The sequence below is a fragment of the Camelus bactrianus genome, chromosome 3, assembly GCF_048773025.1.
Source record: "Camelus bactrianus isolate YW-2024 breed Bactrian camel chromosome 3, ASM4877302v1, whole genome shotgun sequence".
Taxonomy (NCBI): domain Eukaryota; kingdom Metazoa; phylum Chordata; class Mammalia; order Artiodactyla; family Camelidae; genus Camelus; species Camelus bactrianus.
Window position 1 is genome coordinate 55,450,738 of NC_133541.1, and position 24,283 is coordinate 55,475,020.

A 24,283-nucleotide genomic window follows, 5' to 3' on the forward strand; every position below is an offset into this window, starting at 1 on the left:
CTTAATAAATAGCAATTATTACTCATTGATATTTATTAAAAAATCAGAAAGATTTAGTATGGTAAAAGTCTTTCTCTTTAATAAGAGTTTCTGAACTTAAGGGTTGTTAGTATCTTTCATACCTATAATAATTTATTTTTTCATCAATTTGCAATCTCATCTGTCTCTTTGAACATGATAATAAGCATAGTTATCTTAAAGTCTGGTCTGATGATTCAGATATCTGTAGTCTCTTGTTTCTGCTCATTTTCATTCATGTATCTCCTTGAATGCCTGGTTATTTTGATTATCTTCTGGGCATTGTATTTGCAAAATCATTTGTAGAAATAATTTGATATTATATTCCTTCTGAAAGAGTCACATCGCAAGACACTAGTAGCGTTTTGGCATCATTTACTCCATATCAGGGCTTGAGATGATTCAGAGATTCAAAGTTCTTACTTCAGATGCACTCTTATGCCTGGTGTGCAGCCCCTTGGTATCTCAGTTCAGATTAAAGCTGTTTATATGGCTCAGCATCAGCTATTCCCTCAGAAATCAGCAAATACCCTCCCTGGCCCTCTGCTCTACCCAAGATCCTATCCTGGTAATTCCCTGCTGTCTTGTTAGCTACCAGGTGCCTTCAAGTAGCTGTTTTCTATACTTTATCCAACTTTTTATTTGTCCTCAGTAAGCTTATTCCAAACTACCCATTCTATCAGTATTACAATTCCAGGAAATGTCACGTGCTAACATACTTTCCAAAGTGGACATTACATATTTTAAGAAAATATATTAAATATATTAATATATTAAGAAAAATCATGCCATAACCTCAGTCTCTTTTTTAGCAGCCAGAAAATTGAGTGTAAATAGCCATGAAATAGGAAACTTTTATCTAAAATGCATTTTAAACTAGTATTTAAGTATCTAAAGTTTATACTTTGTTTCTTAGGTTTCCAGCTTGTTTAAAGATTTTAGTTCATTGAGGTTATTGGAGTTAGTTCAAATTGATTATTTGGCTTCATAATTACAATCTTTTCTTTTTAAATGTTATTAGGACACTTTATTCACTATAGTCTAAATATTTATGTAAAAGTTCTTATTCTAGGTCTTTCTATCCAGTTTGTATTCTGGGCATTATACTGTTTTACTAATATAGATTGATGTTCTGTTTTTCTGGGGCATTTAAAGGAGAATGATGCAGTTTTAAAAATGTAAAGTAAATAAATTTGTTCAATTTCAATGTTTCATTCTTTCTAGGCAGCATCCAAATTTTCTCAGTTCTTTCTCCTTCAGTGCCACAAAATACCATCTACATGAATTTCGTATCTTTTTGTAGCTGTAATATAGTATATCATCTCAGCTCTCTGAATAATTGTTTGCTTCTTACTGTACCAGGAGGTGTTTTGTCATATAATTTTGATAGCAACTGAGTAAGTCAGTGTAGATTTTAGAGCTGAACAAATCCCTCAAGTTTTTATTCTAAAGTGAAAACCTTCCTGGAAAGTCACATCAATGTCGTGAGTATGATATGTTGATTTCATTTGGCAGAGTACTTAGGATTTTATTTTTAAAATTGATATCACTTACAGTTGGTTTCATTTTTTCTTTTACAGTAAATTTGTAACCCATCTAGATAAAAATTCTATCTTAGAATTATACTGTAAAATCCAAAAACTGTCCTTTACTTGTAATTTTAAATGTCCTTTTCGAAAGGATGATTTCAAATTTTTTACTCAGAAGATAGTTTAGTCACTTTCCTTGAGAAATGTGAGTGTACATTCTTAGGGTTTTGTTAGTCAGATATATTTAAGAAAAAGAATTTAAGTATATAGGAAAGCAATATTTCTTGGTGTTATAACCAGGTTCAGAAATGTGCTTATGTGTGAAAGTTCTGAGTCTAAGCACTTGAAGAGGTCATTAATAGAATATTATGATGAAAAAGACCAACAGATGGCCAAGAAATTGACTGAAAAGATGTTCAACTTTAGTAATCAGTGAGTGCAAATTAAAACAATGAGATAACACTGTTCAACTACCACAGTATTAAAAATTAGAAAGTTTGATGATACCAACTTTAAGTGAGGGTTTAAAAAGTCACCTTTCATATCCTGCTGGGGGAAAGGTAAATTCATGCAGCTATGTTATCTATTAAAAATATGCATACCCTATAATTTAGAAATTCCACCTCAGGAATTTCCTCTCGCTTAGAGAAACACTTGGATGTATGCACACAGGCACATATATATGGTTGTTCATTGCAGCATTGTTTATAGCATAGAAAATCTGGACAGTCTAAATGTTTAACAATGCAGAACAGCTAACTTATTGTACAGCAGCTTCCGAAGAACATTGAAGTTCTGAAAAGAAGTGATCCTTAATCTTCAGTATTCCATACCAGAGTTCATTACCTAATTTCAGCTTTTGAGTTTTTAGGAGGTCTTCCAAAGAACAAAAAGAAAATTTACTTTAAAAAAGAATAAATAAAACTTACTGTCTTGCATTTACCATATGAGTCCGGTTGACCCTTTAAAAATCTAAGATGCATTTGGGAATCTTTAATGATTTTTCTTGCTTATAGCTGAAAGACCTCGGAAGTATTTCATCATTGTTAATCAATTATTCTCACTATGCTATAAAAGTCTAAAATAAGAAGGAAGCTGGAGAATGATGATATTAAAGTGAGATAGAAATCACATTACATCATTCTTGTTTTCTCATTGTATTGCCAAAAGAGTTACATTATCTTTCAAGAAGGTATAAAAGAAGACTGGAGGTGCCACTGTTGTAGTCTGCTTCTTTCAATGAACACAGTTGGGAATTCAGAATTATTAAATTTTCACCCATAATAGCAAAGAGAAAAAAAATGGCAGTAGATATTTCATAGTTACTAATCAAAAGATGAACATGAATATGAAATGAAAGGTAGCAGTCCTCTAGACACTAATGATGATGAAATGTCTTACGTAAACAAAATCTCAGATTATGAATGTTTATGTAATAATATCATAGATGCATTGTCTCAAATTCAAGAATTAGTATGAGCAGTTTATTTGTAAGGGCTTAATGAAATGTAGTATTCTTATCTAGTTTGTTATTCCGTAGGAAGCACACACCATGTACTATTTAGTGATAAGAATTGAGAGCATCCTGTTTTGCTAAAAGGATGTGTGGCAATATTCTTTTATGACATTTGTGCACTAAAATTTACTTGATACTCTGTTGGTGAACAGGTGCTGAAGGTAGGAGAGTGAAAGAAAATAAATGATATAGAATAAAAGTACTTATTTGATTATTCTCATTGTATTTATAAACATAAGCGGAAATGTTTTGCAATTGTGAAGCAAAGAAGAAGACTGTCTTCTCTTTAACAAACTTAAGACCTTTAAAAGATTTCAAAAAATTCTGCGTTTTTATTGCTAGTGGTAAAAGAACCAGAAATAATAAGCTAGAACCTATTAAAAATGTATCACAATCTAGAATTAGTATTTATAAATGAATATGGCCCAGATGCATGCCTGACAGCTGATAAGCAGTTACTTACATTCAGAGTGTTGCACATTTATGCCTTCAAAACCGGGAAGATAGGGAATAAAAATTTGAGATTTGCTGTGTTTGAATTCTCACTAAAATTTGTCATGAAGGTTTTTTTCCACTATTCTTTTATTCTCAGTTCTGCAAATTATTTGTAAAATGACTTAGAAATGTTAAAAGAATAAGTAAAAGCTCATTGGCCCCATATAGGAAATGGTGAAATCTATGTTTTATGTGTACTGAGGATTAAGGGGAAATACAAAATAGTTGTGGAATGATATATTACAGTATGATTCTGGGTTGTGTGTGTGTGTGTGTGTGTGTTTTAAAGAAATCACAAAGCAATACGATGAATGTATATAAACTTAAATGCATGGAAGTTTGGGAAGGGTAGAAACTAAACTGCTCTCAGTGGTAACCTCTGGGGAGGAGACTTAGAGTAGGACAGTGCTCACAAGAGCTTGGGTAAATAAAGCTGTAGATAAAAACAGAAATATAAAAGTTTAAGAAACAAAACCAACAAGGCAAACAAATGTTTTTTATGTCAAAAAAAGTGAAAGACACTAAAGACAATAGAAAGATGTTTTAATTAAACAGAAATATGAAAATTTTAGGTCATTCTGTCCCCAAGTCCAACGTATAATATATTTTAATGTAATAATTAAATCTAGAAATGATTTTACATGATTTTCTTTATTTTGCTTATTTCTGGAAATGATTTAAGTAGCAACAATCTGAATCATAATTTTTATTAATGAAAATATCTTAGAGAATAGTAAAAAAATAAAAAATAAAATGGATCTTGTAAAGGTAGATCTCAGTTATAGAGCCATCGTAAGACTTGGCTAAAGTTTGTGCTTCAGAGCACTATAATTACAATAATTTTCTTCCCAATTCTGATTTATGTTTAAAATTTAACTTTTATACTCCAAGCCTTGTTCTGAACATATGTTCTTAAAGTCCATGTTTAAGGTTTTGTTTTGTCTCTGACAGACTGGCCGTAAAATTTTGTCATGCTATTTTAGATTTTTTTAAAGGCTAATTTCTTTCCTTGTAAATTGAAGCATGCTTCTCTTTGCAGACCGACTCTACAAGAAGAAAGAAAAATCATAATAAAAAATGGCAGACACCCTGTGATTGACATATTGCTGGGAGAACAGGACCAGTATGTTCCCAATAGTACAAATTTGTCAGTAAGTACCACATTATGGCAAAAAATAAGTGAAAGATAGTAACATTGATCCCAGACTTTTGAATGTCAAATGATGTTTTAAAAATTTACCTAAATTTTAACTTTGGATTTAAATTGACTGATCCTTGACAATAGTTTTCTATTCACCACCAAACATGGAATTGGTGCTATTTCCAATGAAAGATATCCATAGAGGGAAAGATTTAGCAACTAAAGGATTAGTCCTAATTAGTTATCCTTGGTACACAGGGAAAATATTTTATATTTATAAATGGCCACATATGCTAATGGGGTGGAATTATACCATGGTTTTGCAAATTCCTGTTAGTGTATAGTATATGCTTTGTTTTGTGTTTTACTGTTTTCAGATATTTTGTGAAAGAATCACAGATGCTTCAGTCGATTTCAATGATAAGAATTTTTGTCATATGGACTAGAGTTCTCTTACAGAACATTAATGATTTTAAGTATTTATACATTTAACACATGCTTACTGAGTGCCTATTTAGCCCCAGGTAGTGAAGCAAAGTATTAGGACAGAGTGGTAAGCAAAACAGAGATATTCCATGCCCTTTGAGAGCTTGTGGTCTAGCAGACAAGATTATTACCATATAGCTTGGGAAGTGCGAATGGTGCAGAAAACCAGGTGTCACGGAGCATGTAGCAAGTCAGCCAAACCCAGTATAGGGGGAGCTTTTGGGAAGGTTTCCCAGGTTGAGATATTGACTAAAGAGAGTGAGTCCGTGCAGACCAGGGACATGAGGAGAAGTGTTCCAGGTTGAGGAACCAGCATGGCAGAGCCTGGGAGTGAAGCAGAGCAGGGTGGCTCCAGGGAACTGGAAGATGTTGAGTGAGGTTGGGGCATAGAGTGCAAAAGAAAGAAGTGTTCAGAAATAAGGAAGAGGCCAATTTGTTTAAAGCCATATTAAGGAATTTAGATTTTTTTTTCCTTAAAGGTTGAGAATAGTAGCAAGAGAAATGATTGAAGCTTTAAGAAAAAGTGAACTTGGAAGGAGGTTGTGTGTGTATATGTAGACAGTTACACTGTCAGAGATAAATAGAGCCATACAGTAGTTAAAGTGCTAAGGGTATTTTATTCAGTAATATTACTGCAAGGGAAAAGAGTCCAGCTTGAACTCAGCTTCAGTTTGTACAGGGGTGACTGGGTGTTTTAAAGGGCGAATGAGGGAATAAGGAGGAGGAATGGGTGTGGGGGTGTCTTGAGCAGATTCAGAGAAGAGGAAACAGGAAAATTGAGAAAGAAGATTGTTTAGTGTGAAACCCCTCTGGGTTTACTAACTGGCAAGTGATGCTAAGACCCTCCCACAGGGCCTGAGAAGAATTGTAAGAGTTATCTCCATGAATGTTTGCATTTCAAAGAGAGGCTCTCAAGCTCTTGAGAACACGGTTCTAGGTGGCAGAAGATTTACATCTCAGAGGGGCAGAGGAGGGATTTATAATTGCAAACTTTCTGACATAACTGTTCTAAGAGGTTCAAGGTCTATCTGCTTATCGCCAGGGTTTGGCTAGAACAAATATAAATTCTCTCCTGGCAGTGTTGTGGTTTCTCAGGCAGGCACTTTATGGGGAACTGAGGTCATCCCAAGAATGCAGCCTTGAGCTGTTAGAAACTGTGCTAGCATTTGTGCTGGTCTCTTAGTGAGGAGGATAAGTGAAATCATTTGTGCTGAGAGGGTGCAGGGTTTATAGGCTAAAGTTGAGGCCTCGTCAAGAGGAGGGCTCAGAGGAATCTGACTAGAATCTGGTTAAGGAGAGAGTCTTGTCAACATAGAGTACCGTAATCTGGCAATGAGATGGAAGAATTAGTATGTAGAGAGTAGTTAAGTGAGAGAGGGTGTTGCAGAGAATGAAATGCCGGACTTCAAGATTTCAGAGGTAGTGTGGTTCTGGGCGGTAACAAGATCCTAGGTATGGCCATGGAAGGCGAGTAGCAGAAGTGGAAAGTCTTTGGAGATGAGGACATCGAGGAGCAGAGTTGAAGAAAAAGTCATCCGTGTGTGTTGAAATCATCTAAAACAAGAGGATTTGTGGTGGAAGGTGTCAGAGATTCCAAGAGATGGAGACTGGTTGGTGACCTGGAGGTTTGTAGATGCCTGTGGTAATGACAAGCAGAGATGGTAAAGCCCTAAAGAAGCAGATACGGGAGACTCTCTGAACCCTGAGATACAGATGGTAGGATGTGGCAACAAGCTCAGCCTCGAAATGAGAAGACTGCAGAGGAATAAAAGCCAGCTTTCAGTTTAAGTCAGCATATGAAGGAAATGTTAAGCAAAGAGGTTACAAACATAGAAGTATTGGGGAATTTTTCAGAGTACAGTGAGAAAATTGAAATGTAGAGGAGCAGTTGGAAATTAGGTCAGAGAAAGGAAGTCCAGAATAGCAAGGGAGTTGGGAATATCACGAAATATTCCATCTTGGGCTGTAAGCAAGGATGGTAGTGATGTGTGCCCGGTGAATTTGGTTGCCACAAGGGTGGTAAGTGAAAGGAAATGCTTTGAATTACATCTAGTTTAATGATACATTTTTATATCAAAGATTTAACAGTAGCATGTAACCAGATCCCCAGTGTCTGTAAATGTGTTTCTTCTCACTAGGAAGTTTGTAAGTTAATTTATCAAACCAAGTTAATAAGTACTGATGTATTTATTAACTTTTGAAAGTCTACATGAACATAAGAATTTCTTTTTCAGTTTCCATCATACCAGTAGGGTGTAGCTTTTCTTAAGAAACACTGCTGTACCATTTGGTACCTTGATTTACTTATAAATCACTTGAAACATCATTTACTGTTACTGTTCCCATCCTCCCAAGTACCAGCCAACTTGGTCTCAAGTGTGTTATCCTTGACATTGAATTTTTGTTTCTTTTTTCTTTTCTTCTTCATTCTTTTCTCTTTCCCTTTTTCTTTTAAATAATGTATTATACTATTTAGTAAAACAAAATTTGAGAAACTAAAATAGCCTAATTACAGGAATGTTTTAGAGAAACATTGAATTCTTTTATTTAAATTTTTATAAAATAAATGGAGCGATTTATTCTAGCAGGCACCTCAGAATATTCCAGAATATTCATTTCTTTTACATATCCTTTTTCTAACTTGAGTAGGAGTTGATATAGAACTGTTGCTATGGTGAAGTGCATTCTTTTTTGCAGGGTATAAATTTCTATATAGGGATAGTGTTGAAAAAGAACTTACTATGTTAAAACTCAATTTAAAATAATTTATAGGTGTTAATTATAAAATATATTCTGAAAATAATTTCCTGAAAGTCAAATGGTATTATTGCTTTTGATAGTCATGTAATTTTAAGAAATGGTCTTTTGTTCATGTAATTATACTTTTCTGGATTCTATATTATATAAACTCATCATGGTGCTTCTAAACAAGCCAACTTACTGCCCACTTTTCTTCTCCAAGTTTTAAATACTCATATTTTTTCACATTTCACAGTCTTGTGTTGATTTATGAATTTTTTGTTAGCATTGTTTTATTAATACTTTATTCTTATAAATTTGACATGGTTGCTTTGTGTTAATGTTGTACTTGATGTCAGGCTTACAAAGAAAAAAGAGACTAATACCTCTCTAATCTGGTGGGAGATGTATCCAATTAAATTAACATCAAAATAGAGTATTTATAAAAGCAATAAGGGAACTAACAGATTATTCAATAGAAAAATTGGCACCAGAATTGAACAGTAGAGGATACCCAAATGGTCAATAAACAAACTTTTTTTTTCTTTTTCTTTTTTTACCTGCTGTATTAAGGTTTCTCACCAAAATATAGCAAAGAATCAAATAGAAAAGAACTGTGCCTTTGAGGTGTTTGTGGGACATTCGGTAGAGATCTTAATGTGAAGGTGGTGTAAAAGCCAGGAGGGAAGGCTGAGCTGGAGTTAGGGATTTAAGAATGAGCACGATGCATGTGCAGGGAATTTAGATTCTAAGCCTGTCACTCAGGGAGATTGTACAAAACACGGAAAGAAGGCTGAGGAAAAAGCACTCTCAGGCACTGACACTGAAGGAGTCATTTCACTGGAAGCAGTTTTAAGTGACGAGAATTTCTCAAGCATCTGCTGAACGTATCCCTACCTAATTTTTAGCATTTGGTTATTGTTTAATCTGAACATCAAAAAATATATATATAAAAATTTTAAAAAACAAGATTCTATTGGTTATTCCTTTTTATCCTTTAAGACCTCACTCCGCCTCATCTTCCAGGAACGCTTGTTTCACTTCTCGGAGCATAATTGAAAGGAATCCACTTTTAAACCCTCTTTTTTTCGGTCCCTCCCTGACTCGTTACATAATCTGAGTATTTGTAGACTTAGCAGCCACTGGATCTGCCCATCTCTGGTTTATTCTCCTCTCTGCCGCCACAGGGCTTTTCCTAACCTGTCATATCTCTCTCTCATTTGAATTAATGCTGAAAATTCCAGCCATTTAGTTCCCAAGTTACTGTGCCTCTGGGACTTGGCAGATGGTCCTCCCTCTGCCTAGAATGTCATCTTCCCCCGCACCATCCACGCCCACCTCCCACACACCCATGCCCCTCCACACACACACTCCCCATCCAGCTCCTTTTTGTTCTTTCAGTCTGGTCTTGGTGTCATGTCTTGCACTGAGCCTTCCCTTCTAAAGCTGGGATGGGTGCCCCTGTCACTTACCCACTATATTCTGTGTTTCTCCCCAGTTTAGTATTCATCCCACTAAATTGAAATTGCCCTATTCTGATTTGTGGTTCCCACTGGACTATAAGCATGAAGAGAACCAGAAATATGCATCTCTGGTTTAGTTGTAACCTTCCTGTCAGTCACAGTTCTCTGGCACATGGCAGGCATCCTATTAGATCTGTTAAATAAATAAGGATTAGCTTGAAGTTTTGAGCAGTCTCCAAGTCTCACTCCAAAGTTTTGCTTTTTTTTCCTTCACAAAATGTTATTTTCCAGGATATCATATGAAGCTTTCCCAATTTACACAGTAATGATCATGTAGAACTAGAAGGGAAATTAGAGATTGTTTACTGTAACCACCTCTTCATACTTGCGAGTAAACCAAGGCCCAGAAAGGGGAATTGACTTGCCAGGAGTTACCCAAGTTAGATAGTCTTCCCAAAACTGTTTCCCAAAACATGGAAGTATTCGAAGGTCAGTCAGTGCTTTCCAGCCTTTTTTACTTCACAGCATACCAAGAAAACGATGCTAGTGCTGGTACACTGGAACAAGGAGAAGGAAAAGGTTCCTCAGAGCAAAAGGGAGGTTGGCCCAAGGGCTCTGACTGCCCTTGCCCCCCTGCCACCTGAGGGTCAGCATCTTGGCACATCTGTAACCTGAGAGGCAGATCAGGACTTACTGTCTCAAGACATATTGCTTGGGAAACCACCATAATCCTCTGCCATCTCAGGATTGTTTGCTTTTTAAATCAAATCACTTTGTAATGGGTGGATTTTTGATAGCAGTGGAAGTTGGGGTTTTTAGTTTGCTTGTTTTATGGTTTTGTTTTTAATATAAATAGCATAAATTTACCTCATTGGGAGGGACAAAGGGAACAGTGTGATTGGCGGTTTCTATATTGGTAAGAGGGAGGAAAATGAGTCCAATACGCAAAGCAAGAAGGTGCCCAGGAAGTGCTGGAACCCTGTGGATCTCTGTAACCCGAGGAAAATCCACAGCCCAGGTGGTCTAGAGGGGGACGAGATGGACACTGGAATCCTGGTCCACACACAGTCCCTTACCTTGAGATCCAGAAGGCACCTTAGGCCCTGCCACTTGGTGGGCATGTAGTTGGTACTCTCATATGTGTTGTATCATATCACATGAATGATCCTTGAAACTGGTAAAGATGAGAGTATGAGAGGGGAGCGAAGACCACAGACTTTCTATTTCCTCTCTTCTCCCAGGACAGATACTCCCAGAAGAGCTTGTTTTGTCTATATAAAAGTTAAAAGTAAGACTAATTACAATAATAATCATAACCTTTTGACTCTGTACCTAATGACAAAGCAGAGCAACAGTAATGCATACCATGAAATACGTTTGATTTTTAAGCTTGATTCCATGGCTAGATTATTCTCATGATTCTGCTGTAAATGTGTTTTATTTTTAATTGAAGTATAGTTGATTTACAGTATTAGATTAATTTCAGGTGTACAGAATATTGATCCAAATTTTTTTTAGATTATACTCCACTTAAAGTTATTACAAAATAATAGCTATATCCCCTGTGCTGTACAATATAGCCTTGTAGGTTGTTTATTTTATACATAGTGGTTTGTACCTCTTAATCCCCTACCACTATCTTGCTCTCCCCACTTCCCTCTGCCCACTGGTAACCTCTAGTTTGTTCTCTATTTCTGTGAGTCTGCTTCTATTTTGTTATATTCCTTTGTTTGTTTTTTTAGATTCCATACATAAGTGATAATATGGAGTATTTGTCTTTCTCCGTCTGACTTACTTCACTGAGCATAATACCCTTTAGGTCCATGTATATTATGACACAGTTTCATTCTTTTTTTTATTACTGAGTAATACTGCATTGTATGTGTATGTGTGTATATATATATATACACACACACACACACACATATATATACATATTCACACGCATATCTTCTTTATTCATCTGTTGATAGACACTTAGGTTGCTTCCATATTTAGCCGCAGTAAATAATGCTGCTACGAACATTGGAATGCATGTATCTTTTTGAATTAGTATTTTTCTTTTCTTCAGATATACACCCAGCAGTGGAATTGCTGGATCATATGGTAGTTCTATTTTTAGTTTTTTGAGAAACCGCCATAGTGTTCTTCATAGTGGCTGCACCCCGTTTACATTCCCACCAACAGTGTAAACAGGTTGTCTTTTTTAAACATCCTCACCAATATTTGTTATCTGTAGACTTTTTGATGGTAGCCACTCTGACAAACGTGAGGTGATACGTCATTGTGATTTTGATTTGCCTTTCTCTGATGATTAGCAGTGTTGAGCATCTCTTTGTGCGCCTGTTGATTCTGAGTTGTATGAGCTATGTATTTTGGACATTAACCCCTATTGGTCGTATCATTGGCAAATATTTTCTCCTATTCAGTAGGTTGACTTTTGTTTTGTTGATGGTTTCCTATGCTGTGCAAAAAGTTTTAGGTTTAATTAGGTCCCATTTGTTTACTTTTGTTTTTGTTTCTTTTGCCTTAAGAAACTAATCCAAAAAAAATACTGCTACAATTTATGGAGTTTTATGGTTTCAAGTCTTACATTTAGGTCTTTAATCCATTTTGAGTTTATTTTTTTAATTGATATAGTTGATATACAATGTTGTGTTGAGTTTATTTTTATATATGTTGTGAGAAAATGTTACGATTTCATTCTTTTACATGTAATTGTCCAGTTTTCCCAGCACCGCTTAATGAAGAGACTATCTTTTCTCCATTGTATATTCTTGCCTAGTTTGTTGTAGATTAATTGACCATAAATGTGTGGGTTTATTTCTGGGCTCTTATTTCGATTGATCTAGGTGTCTGTTTTTGTGCCAGTACCATGTTGTGTTGATTACTGTAGCTTTGTAGTATTGCCTGAAGTCTGGGAGGGTGACACCTCCAGCTTTGTTCTTTTTTGTCAAGATTGCTTTGGCATCTTGGGAGTTTTGTGGTTTTATATACATTTTAGCATTATTTGTTCTAGTTCTAGGAAAATGTCATGGGCATTTTGATAGGATTTGGGGGGGTGGTAATTAGGTTTATTTGGTTTGTGTTTTTGGTTTTTTTTAATTGTTTTTAAGGGAGTTACTGGGGAATGAACCCGGGACTTTTTGCTTGCTAAGCACATACTCTGCCAGTGAGCTGTACCCTTCCCTCCTTGATCAGAATTTGAATCTGTAGATAACTCTGGGTAGTATGGACATTTTAACAATATGTTTCTTCCAGTCCATGAGCACAGGATATCTTTGCATTCTTTGTATCATCTTTAATTCCCTTCATCAGTGTTTTATAGTTTTCAGAGTACAATTCTTTTCACATCCTTGGTTAAGTTTATTCCTAAGTGTTTTTTTCTTTTTGATGTGATTCTAAATGGGGTTGTTTTCTTGCTTTCTCTTTCTGATAGTTCATTATTAACAGAGTTTGTATGTTAGTCTTGTATCCTGCAACTTTACTGAATTCATTCATTAGTCTTAATAGTTTTTTGGTGGAGACTTTGGGGTTTTCTATATATAATAATATGCCATCTGCAGATAGTGAGTTTTACTTCTTTTCTTCCAGTTTGGATGCCTTTTTTTTTTTTTTTTCTTCTATGATTGCTGTGGCTAGGACTTTCAATTCTATGTTAAATAAAAGTGGGGCATCCTTTTCTTGTTCCTGATTTTAGAGGGAAAGCTTTTTGCTTTTCACTACTGAGTATAATGTTAGCTGCGAGTTTATCATATATGACCTTTATTATGTTGAGATATGTTCCCACTATACCTACTTTGAGAGTTAAAATTTACACTGTGTTCATCTATTCCTTCTCTAATTCAGTTAGCATGCTTATTACTAATGATTTAAACTCTTTATCTGGTAAATTATTTATTTCTGTTTCATTAGTCATTTTTTCAGGGTCTTTCTCTTGTTTTTTTGATTAAAACAAATTCCTATGTTTCTTATTTTGTTTAACTGTCTTTGTCTCTGTGAAATTAGGTGAAACAGTTACCTGTTGCCGTCAAAGAGGTATCCTTTTGTGGGAGTGACCTTATATAGTCTATGTGTACCAAGTGGCTTTGGTGGGAGACCTAGATCTGACATGACCATGAGTCACATCTTTTCCAGGTTGTGCTGGCAGCCATCACCTTGGTAGGTGATGGGACTGGAGATGGAGGGGCCAGAGCCAGAGCCAGGTGGTGTGGGCAGGTCCCAAGGTGCTAGGGCAGAAGCCCTGAGAGTTGGGTCCAACTGGCTCCGTTCTCTCATAGTGTGTGCTCTCCCTACTCTCAGCAGAGGGAAGCAGGGCTGGAGCCAGAGAGTCTGGATTAGGGCTGCGTTGGCTTCAGCCACAATCGACCGCTTCTGATGTACTTGTTCTGTATGTGTGGGCAGTGGCTGCCCTTGCCCAGTTCAGATGCCATTCCTGGTCTGAGCAGCCTTTGACTCTCATAACTGAGCACTCCCCTTGGCCTCTGCAGCCCTCCGCCTGTGTGGAGCTGTGCTGTGGAGCAGATGGGGCCATTGTGGGCCCTTGGCCTAAATCTGGGTGTGGACTGTGGTAGTCCTGGCTAGTCAAAGCCCAGGATGACTTCTGATAATGCTGTTTCTATAAGCCCTAATAATGGCTGCCCCCACCCCATTCAGACGCCATTCTGGGTACAGGCTGGCACATACCCTCACAACTGAGTATTCCCCTCACCTGCAGCGGCCTGCGCCTTAGTGTGGAGCTGCTTTGCAAAGCGAGTGGGGCATGAGCTGGCACTTGGTTCAGACTATGGCATGTGCTGGTCACCAGAAACCAACGAGAGTCGAGTGAAGTTTCAGTTGGCTTTCTCCACCTTGTTTCAGGAGTAAGCAGGTGTGTGTGCACTCTTCACAAGCAGAGTCTAGGTTTCTGTCAGCCTTCCTGTTAGTGGCGCTGGCTTTCTAACCAGCTAAGGGCACCCAGTGTTGGACCCCAGGACTGGGGCGCCCAGTGTGTGGCTTGAACCACTCACTCCCCAGGGAAGATCTCTCTCCTCTTGTGTCCCCTCCCAGGGGCACAGGTCCTGACCTGATTGCTTCTCTTCCCTTCCTACCCTGTTCTTTGCAGATCTTTCTAACAGCTTTGCCTGTACAAGAGTCTTTCTGCCTGTCTCTAGTTCATTTTCAGTAAGAATCAGTAAATGTGTTTTTGTATAGCATATTAATCAGATCATATTGTTAAAGATTAGAGGAAATATTAATGACATTTGAATATTATTTTGTCACTAGTCTCTTCCAGTTCTCCTTTCTGCTTCTGAAACGCTGAGATAAAGAAGGACATTTTGTATGATAACTGGTAACTTTTTAAAGTGTTCTGACCTGTGCAGAAAATTTCTCTTCTCTTTTCCTATTCCTTACCCATCTCTACTGATCAAACTACTCATTCTTCAGGACCCAAAAGATGCTGCTGCCTCCTTAGCACCTTCCCCATCACTCTGGCCAGAAAAAATATCTTTCTATTCTAGCACTTTCTTTGTTCCTTTTGAAAAATTCTTGTCACGTACTACTTTTTGTTACATGAGTGTAGTGGGAAAGTGCCTAATAGTAATGAGAGATGTAAATTCAAATCCTGCTCTACTGTTAGTTTACTGTCATTTTAGATAGGCCACCGTACTCTGGGCCTTGATTTCATCATCTGTAAAATGAAGGGGTTGGGCTGTGTAACAGCTAGCTCTCGGAATGTAAATTGGGAAGCATCCAGATGTCAGAAGGGTTTGGACCTTTATCTTGGTGTCTCAACATACAGCCTGTACTTCTCTCCCCCTCATTCTCCTATTTTTTTAAAATATATATTTTTTGAGTTCACTTTGGATTAAAAGTGCAAGGATTTGGCTGAGAACTTGTCTGGATGAAGCTTTCACTAAGGAGTCTCTTACTATAACCTGCCATTGATTGACATTTTCAAGGAAAACACTTGGAAACTGCCAGACATTTTCAGCAGTCTGCAGCTATTATAAAAATAGTTCTACCATGATTCTTTTTAAAGGATAGATGTCAATATCTGTACCTGTCAAGGAAGAAGGCAGTTTTTGTAGAAAATTAGCTGATACTCAGGTCTTGGAAATTAACATTAAATGATTTTAATTGTTTCACTTATTTCCTGCTGTGCCTCTCCTGACCTCAGGGATATTCTGACTGATCATCATTGTCATTTACCCAGTGAGGGACCCAAGGATGCTGGCCCTGAGCTATTTTCCTATTTAGCAGTGACTATGATTTCTTATCATTGAGCAGGGATCCTTTTTGAGACATCTGTCAGAAGATGGTTTTCTTTTACCATGCCCAGTTCTGCTGCTTAGTAGCTCTGCCTTAGTGGGCAAGAGAGCTTCTCCAAGCCTCTCTTTCCTCACCTGTGACATGGGAATACAGTTGTACTAGCATTACCCCCTGAGACTGTTGGGAGAACTAAATGAGATGATGCACGTCAAGTCTTAGGCACAGTGCCTGGCACTTGTTATCTGTAATTTTCTTGTGATACCTTAAAATTTACCTTTTATTCTTTTTTTCTCCACTTCTCTTTTTCTCCCACAGAATATGGCATTAAATGTGGACCTTGATTAGCTATTTAAAACTTACTGATTTAGAGTCAGTGTTTTGACTCTTGCTACACAATACTAAAATCTTACTGACTGATGCTATCCAGACAGACATCACTGTACTAAGGTAAAAACTTTAAAGAATGAACTTATAGCCTCTCCAGAGGCTCATCAAGATAGTAGGTGCCATTCAGAAACAGTCCTCTTGGTGCAGTACTTCAGCTTTTGTTCACTGTCATTCATCTGTCTACCCAGCCATCCATCTGTGTGTGGTTTCTTGAGAACTTGCTCTGTACGTGGCATCTAGCTAGATGCCTAGCACAGCTGGGCACTGTCTAGGCTAGTTCAGTTGGATGCATTCTCAGTAACTTCAGTAAACTCTAGAGTGAGTAAAGAGGAGGTTTTTGCCAACTTTTGGCTTCTGGCTCTTCTGTTAGAATGCTTACACATCCGAACTGGTCTTCCACATAGATTCAATGTATTTTTCATATCTGGGACCCTTTGATATATGGTGCCTCAAATACACGTGATCCTTGCTAAAAGATAGATGAGCACACTAAATATGTGAAATTCCTTAATCACATTTGTACTTATTATGTCATCTTGGCTATATCATTTTGGGAACTAGAGAAGAAGGGGTGTCTCAAATTCCTGACTAATTTTATAGAGAATGCAAATGACTTCTTGAAATGAAAGGTTGATGAACATCCCCACTGTGATATCTCTGCATATTAAAATTAATCTTTTTGAGCAGTATTTACTGAGTGTCTTCTTTATGCCAGGCCTTGTGCTAGGCAGTGAGGATGAGCAAGATGCCATAGAGCCTGCCCTTATGGGAACTTGCATTCTAATAGTGAGGTTTGTAATAATCAAGTTAGCAAGAAAATTAAGGAAATTTTGGAGAGGGATAAAAAGTATGAAAAAAACAAAATGGACTGACGTGATAGAGAATGACAGGACAAAGGGGCTTAAGTAGATTGGGTGGTCAGGAAAGGTGTCTCCTGAGAGTCCACATTTGAGCTTAGACTGGAATAAGAAAGGATCCAGTCTCGGGGAAGAGCATCGCGGGTGGAGGGAACAGCTGTGAGAAGGCCTTGAGGCTGGAGTGAGCTTGACATCTTCTGGCAGGTGGAAGAAGAGCAGGATCCAGTCCAGCTGGCTCTGAGTGAACATGGGGGAGGTGGGAGGAGATTACCAGAGAGGCAGGCATGGCCTTCAGACTATGGTCAGGAGTTGGGGCTTTATTATGAGTGCCCTGGGCAGTTATATGTGGGCTTTTGGCAGGAGACAGGTTGTGTTTTAGTTTTTGAGACAATCACTCTGGCTGCCTTGTGGAGAATAGACTGTGGGCAGCTAAGCAGGAAGACCATTCAGGGTCCACTGCAGTGGCCCACCAGGGTGGAGCAGTGGAGGTGGAGACTGGATATGTATGCACCTCAGAATACCTCCTGATTCTTCAGTGTGTATCTTTTTTCTTGTTCGTATTTACTGGAAATATATCTCCCATTAGAAGTCTAAACATTAGGGCTTTTAGGAAAGCACCGTTTTGGTCACCTATAGATACTTGAGTTTAGTGACCGAAAGCATTTCATGCTTTAAAGGCTCAAAGTTAGTTCTTGTCTGAAATCTTCAAATCTTGAGTAGGCTTGGAAAATCCACTTCCACAGTGTGACCACTGAACCACTTACCCAGGTACCTCTTACAGGTCAATTCCACAGCCTCCCCTTGTCCAAGAAAATCTGGAGCAAACCTCTAGGCTAATTTAGTTCCTGCCCTTTATTCCACCTGGGCTACAGATACATGTTATAGGCCTGAATTTGTATAGATTTTATTTCAGAGAATCATAAAATTTGAGGGTGAGAGATTGTTTAATTCAACTCCCTCATTTTAGGAGCAAGAAAAATGAGACCTTAGAGAACTAGAAAGTCCAAATTACTTTTCCTGATTTAGGGGCCAATTCTTTGTTCATATTTATTCTCTTCTTTTTCTACAAGGTCATTTCTTTGTTTGCCAGGGTTCTCATAGAAATTAATATCACAGTGAAAATTACTCCAGACTCTTTTTGTGTAATCCAACATAGTGGGTATTTAGGAAATGGCTCACTCATTGCTGCAGAACCCATTCACAAATAAATTATGGATTGAAGTTTGTGATATAAAGAAAGGGAGAAAGAAGAGAAAAATTGCTCTTTAATCCCAAAGACAACCACTGTGAACATTTTGGCATATGTCCTTTGTCTTCTCTTTGTATTTTTTTATAAATGCATTTTTTCTTGTAAATATTTTTATCCTAATTTTTTTCATGTGCTACCAACCCAAATTAGAGCCTTTAGCAATTAGATATATAATACCTGTAATTTTAAGATGGACAAGTGGAAATTGATAGATTCTAAATGTAAATAATATACAAAACACACATAGGCAGGTTAATGATTATTTAAGGGGAAAGCCAGAGTAGTTCTCTCGTTTAGGTTGCTTCTTGTTATTTCCTTTCTTCTACCCAGAAACAACCATATGTGCTGCTAAGACTTCACTGTTCTGTGATAGCACAGTTCAAGTTGAAGACAAAGAGGTCCTCTTTCCCTTTGTGATACTTAATGGGTGACATACCACAGTGCAATCTTTTGCCTAATACATTCCCATTTAAGAAATAAGTTGTAGATATTACATAGAAATCCGTCTGGTACAATAAATGAAATTGCCTTTTAATTTTCTAGGGGAACTCGGAGAGAGTAATGATAATTACTGGACCCAACATGGGTGGAAAGAGCTTATACATAAAACAAGTTGCATTGATTATTATCATGGCTCAGATTGGCTCCTATGTTCCTGCAGAGGAAGCAACAATTGGAATTGTGGATGGCATTTTCACGAGGTAAAAACATTAGTTCTGTTTGAATATATTTCTAACAATAAATCAAGCCCACATTGTTGTATGAGTTTTCTTATGTTCATATTTAGATGAACAGATTTGTTATTAAAATATTTAGAGTTTAGGAGCTTAAAGGAATCATTTCATCATGAATATTAATACCAGAGGAGATGTAGGAGATGATTTTGTCCAATGTTTTCAAGTTTCTTTTAGTTACTAAGTTCTTTCTCTAAAGAAAATCATATGTAGAAGATTAAAATTAAACAGATAAGAGCAGATCTGCTCCACCTTAATCAGTGGTAGAAGACTTGGAGACGTGGCTGGTAGGCTTTGTAGAGCATTCTAAAACCTAGCCTACCCTCCTTGTTTTATAGGTGGAGAACTGAGAATAGACTGAAAAAAGCACTGACCCAAGATAATTTAAATCATATTCTTTTTTGCTGTAAGGGCATAACATGCAACTGGCTAAGTCTTACCCTCGACATATAAACCTAAATTGCATACCATATTAGGAATATGGATGAAGTATCCCAGTCTCACCAACTAGAACTCATATGAATTCACAATGATACTTAACACAAAAAATCATTAGTCACTTTGGAGAATGAAAACTGCAAAGTAAAGGGGAAGAATCAAGCAGCTGTCATGCCTTTCCAAGTGAATGACGAGAATTTTTTTTATACAAGTGAGCCAGCTAGGAAGGAATGATAGAATGATTATCACCCCTTCCCTCTCTCCCGCTCTCCCTCCCTCTCTCTCTCTCTCTCTCTCTCGCAACCCGTAATATAATAATAGGTCTAGACAATAATTAGAAATGGCTGTTAACGTTACCAAAAGAGAGACAACCAGACGTTAGCCAAAAGTTTGTAACACAGCCTATGAAGTCTGTGCAAACAAATCAAGCCTAAATCTATTCAGACCTCTAGATCTATCTGAAAGACAAGAGATACTGATCTTTTTATACTGCAAGATTGATCACAACTTTAAAACATTAGTTAATTAGCAAAGAATCATTCGAGTCAGTTAAGAAATAAACAGATTGTAAAGATTTAAACACTGAAATATGGGACATTCTCATATGCTTTACCATTTAAGTATCTGTTGTTTTATGGGCCTTAAGGTCATGTTTATGGAAGCAGTCTGCCATGGGCCCTGAGTGTCCCTGCAGGTTCCTACTGAGTATGCCAGCAAAGCCCCTGATTGCTCCCACCTGGGCATTTGTCCGGGTTGGGCTTGTAGCAAGCCATCTTGAGGAAAGAGGTAACATCTCCCCCCAAAGAGGAAGCTTGCTTCCGTTTGTTATACAAGTAGTGAATCCCTCGAGTTCAGTGTTCCTGTCTTGTAATACAATCATGCATGTGCAGCAGCCCTGGTGAGCCCTTTGCATTGCCCTTTCTGGACTTGACAGCTGATGCAACCCAACATGGGTGGTAAAGTCCTTTGTCTCTGACTCAGGGTTTTTGTGTCTTCTGCCAGTATCCACGAAACCATATTGGGTTAACTTGATGTGAATAGGGTAAAATCCCAGACTTTGCACAGTTCTGGATGGGTCAGTAGTATTTTCTTATTTCTTGCTAATATTAAGTGCCCCTAAAATGTGAATGGATGGGTTATGTGTGGGAAAGGATGGAAACTTAAGAGCCAGAAAACTCAGGTTTCAATACAAGTTCACCAATTTCCTGACCATGCACTAGTTACTTCATACTTATAGGGCCTAGAAAAAGTATATCATGGTATTAAATATATATATATATATTATAGTTTTTTAGTTTTATAATTATTATAATATATCATATATTATATAATATATATGTATTTTATATATAATATATATTATATTGTAAGTATGATAGTTGGATACAAATCTCAGTCTTGCCACTTAACACCTATGTGACCTTTTCCAAATTACTTGACTTCTCGGTGTCTCATTTTTTTCACCTGTAAAAGGGAGATAATACTGCGTAAAGCATAGATTATTGTGAGAATTAAATAAAGTTAAGTACATAAAGTGCCTACCATATAATAGGTACTCACTCAGTAAATTTGAGTTTCATTCTTCTTCTAGAGTCTGTCATTAGTATTTTGGATTTAAGTCTATCTTCATATATATGTTAGTATAGTATTCATTTTCTGAATTTAGCCTCAGGTTTCACATCTATAAAACAAGAAGTTTGATAATACCAACTTTGTTTTGAAAAGAATTTCTAAGGGATGTGAAATCACTATGAATTGCTGGTCTTTGTTTTTATCCTTGAAAAAAGTTAACCAAATATAAACCCCCTGGTGCCTAGTCTCTTGAAACACTCAGGATGTAAAAAGTTAAGAATCCGGGACCCAAAGGCACCACCCACACAGACTGGAGCGATGGTGGCGCTGTTCCTCCTGTTCCTCAGGAAGGGGCTGACGTGGTAGGTGCTCATGGGGATCATGGGCTTATCCCTCCATGCTGATGGCATGGTGGCGTGCCTTGATGTCATGAACCAAGGTCAGCCTTAAGGAGCTAGACCGATTACTAATCACTGTGTAAAAGAACGACTGAGCTTTAAACTTTGCCAGCCCCAAATTCATTGTTTCAGTATGGTAATATTCATTCTGAGTTAACTCCTTCAAACACTAGTTTATTCAGCTACTCGGGGATACATTTTAGTTACTTGGTCTGGTGGGCCTATCTAGAGGTAGTATTACATGAAGGAATATTCTTGTTACAATACAAAAAAAGAGCTAGTTACAAAGCCTGGCACTCAGTATGATTCCACTTTTATATGAGAAATTATGTATGTAAATATATGCAGAGAAAACGATCTAGATAGAAGGCTGTGTTCCAAAATACCATGAGGGATATGGGATTATGGTGACTTTTCTTTTGCTTATGAATGTTTTTTAAATTCTGAAATAAATGTGTGACAAAAGCACATCCCCTCCCCCAAGTAAATTAAGGGTAGTATCAATCAAAAAGATGTTTCATAGGAGTCTAGTGAAATACATATGTGGTCACTGTCTGGGAATACTTTTTTTCCCTGGGGCAAACTCTGTAGCATGGAATTTGGGATTCTAAGCTTTAAACCCTCCCAGATAATGCAACATATCAGAACTTAATTTTTCCAAAGTTTTAACCCAGCCTCTAAGTAACACTAGCTCTTCCTCCTTTAAGAATTGATGGCATTCTGTCAGATCAGTATACAAGACCTGATGTCTTTAATTTTCATAACCGACACATCGCCATTTGCATCTAACATTTGAGACAATGATTTTTTAACCCTTAATGTACATTGGATTTTTTTAATGGAGCTTTTAAGTTACATTGATACCTGGACCCTACCCTCAGAGGTTTAAAGTTGTGCTGGGGTGGGGTCTGGAAGTGGAATTTTACATATGCCCAGATGGTTTTGAAGTATAGCCAAGATTGAAAAGCATTTCCCCCAAGCCCTTACTGGAGAGTTCAGCTGTTTAATTATAAAAGCAATAGAAGCTTATTATGAAAACTATTTACAGTGTAATAGGGCAGAAGGTGAAATCTTTACCTTCTCCCCAGGTCAGCATCTATTTATGATTCTTCACATAAATTTCCACAAATTTACATATATACATAAATCTCTTTTTTAGATGTTACTATACTAAGCATTATTATTATGTAGCTTACTATTTCCTAATGTGTGGAGGAAACTGAACTTCCCTATCATTTCATACAGATGAGTCTCACACTTTTTAATGGCTGCAGTGTGTCTGCTATGTAGAGATTCCCTGAACTCTAACCGCAGAGAGCTCCATCTGAGATGCACTGCTCTAGTGTAAGGACCCTGTTCCCTGTCCATTCCCCCCTCATCGCCTTCTCGTCCTGTTACCATTGGAAAGAAGTCACTGGGGACCACATTCAGTTATATCTCTAGGATTTTCACTAGGATATGGTTTAATATTATGCCTTCATATTTTTCAGTTATTCAGTATGAAATACTTCAGACATGTATGTAACAGTCCGTCATGTAGCTTGCACCCTACTGAAGAAGTAAAGCATTGCCAATACAGCTGAATCCATAATCCTTCCTGATTCTGTCCCCTCCCACCCCACCCAGAGTAACTGCCCTTCTTGACTCTGGTTTTTCTCCCATGAATTTCTCTATATTTTTACTACATAGGTATGTTTTGAAACAATATGTTGAATTATTTGGCAGGCTTTTAAACTTTATATGTTTGATATGCTTTTTAAAAAAAATGTTTGGAAGAGGGAGGTAGTTAGGTTTTGATTTATTTATGTATCTTTTAATGGAGGTACTGGGCCTAGTTTTTAAATGGAGGTCCTGGGGATTGAACCCAGGAACTTGTGCATGCTAGGCACACGCTGTACCACTGAACTATACCCTCCCCCTGTTTAGTATGCTTTTAAACTATTCTTTTGCAAGTAGCTTTTTCCCCTCAGTGTTACATTATTGAAATTTATCCATATGGATGCATATAATTCTAGTTCACTCATTTTTCTCTAATTATGATATTCCATTATATGTATATTCCATGGTTTATCCATTTTTCTTGATTAATATCTAACATGATTCAAATCTGCTGCAAATATCAACAGTACTGATACTTGTCTTATACACATCTAGAACACATGAGTGAGTTTTCTGAATCTGGGCTTTATCTAGGAGTGGGACTGTTGAGTGTTAGGAGTGTGCATCTTGTACTTCAAGGAGGCTGGACCAGTTTAGGATCCCACCAGCAGTGCATAAAACTTTGTCCCTATGCTTTAAAATTAATTAGAATAAGAAATGCCCTCTTGATGTTTCTGTATATGCTCTAAAACTGCTCATAAGAGCATTTTGATTTCTGTCACTTAATGTCTTTTACATGAAGTACCATCTGATAAATCACTTTTTATTAATGCTGAGGAATTTTTCCCTCTCTATGTGCATGCTGTGCTTGTTTACAGAGAGATGTGAAGCAGCTTAGTGGCCTTGCCTGACAAACTGCCGGGCCTCCTGTTATCACCAACGGCTGCTTCCTCTTTAATTCCTTTTTGTCTTGACTGCCAAGAAGCCAAGAGCTTAAATTCAAGGCTCAGCTGTAGAAACAAATTTGGTTTAGTTTTCCCCTTCTCTTCTTACATGGGAGTATCTCTCCCATGAATAATTTCTCCAGCATGATTCTTAGAAGAACTGCTTCAGAATCAGACTGTTAAAAATGCTACTTTCTAAAGCCTGTCACAGCCTGATTATATTGAAATCTTAAGATGAGACCCCAAAATTAGCACTGTAAAAGCTCACGCTAAATTTGCTTTCTCAAATTTGAGAATCCTACTCTATGGCTTATAGTCTTAGTTTCATATTCATTGTATTTCTTCTGTCATTAATATCTTATTCTAAATCACTTCAAATCCTTTTTGTGCTTAATGGAAAAAAAATACTAAAATCTAGCAGATATATACATAAAATTTGGCTCCAAACTTTAAATTGGTTATTTTT

At 37.2% G+C, this 24,283-nt stretch overlaps 1 protein-coding gene across 7 annotated transcripts in view; it reads left to right on the plus strand.

Moving 5' to 3' along the window:
• The window catches only part of MSH3 (mutS homolog 3), a 137,733-nt gene that overhangs the window by 93,846 nt on the left and 19,604 nt on the right, over positions 1-24,283 (plus strand). For 6 of the 7 annotated variants that reach the window (XM_045512313.2, XM_045512310.2, XM_010949242.3 and 3 more), the window contains exons 19-20: positions 4,598-4,709; positions 18,676-18,833. In XM_045512313.2, coding sequence (XP_045368269.2) covers positions 4,598-4,709; positions 18,676-18,833 — 270 coding nt within the window. Of the gene's footprint in view, positions 1-4,597; positions 4,710-15,954; positions 16,087-18,675; positions 18,834-24,283 lie in introns of those variants that run through there. The other variant, XR_012505431.1, reaches the window with a different exon arrangement.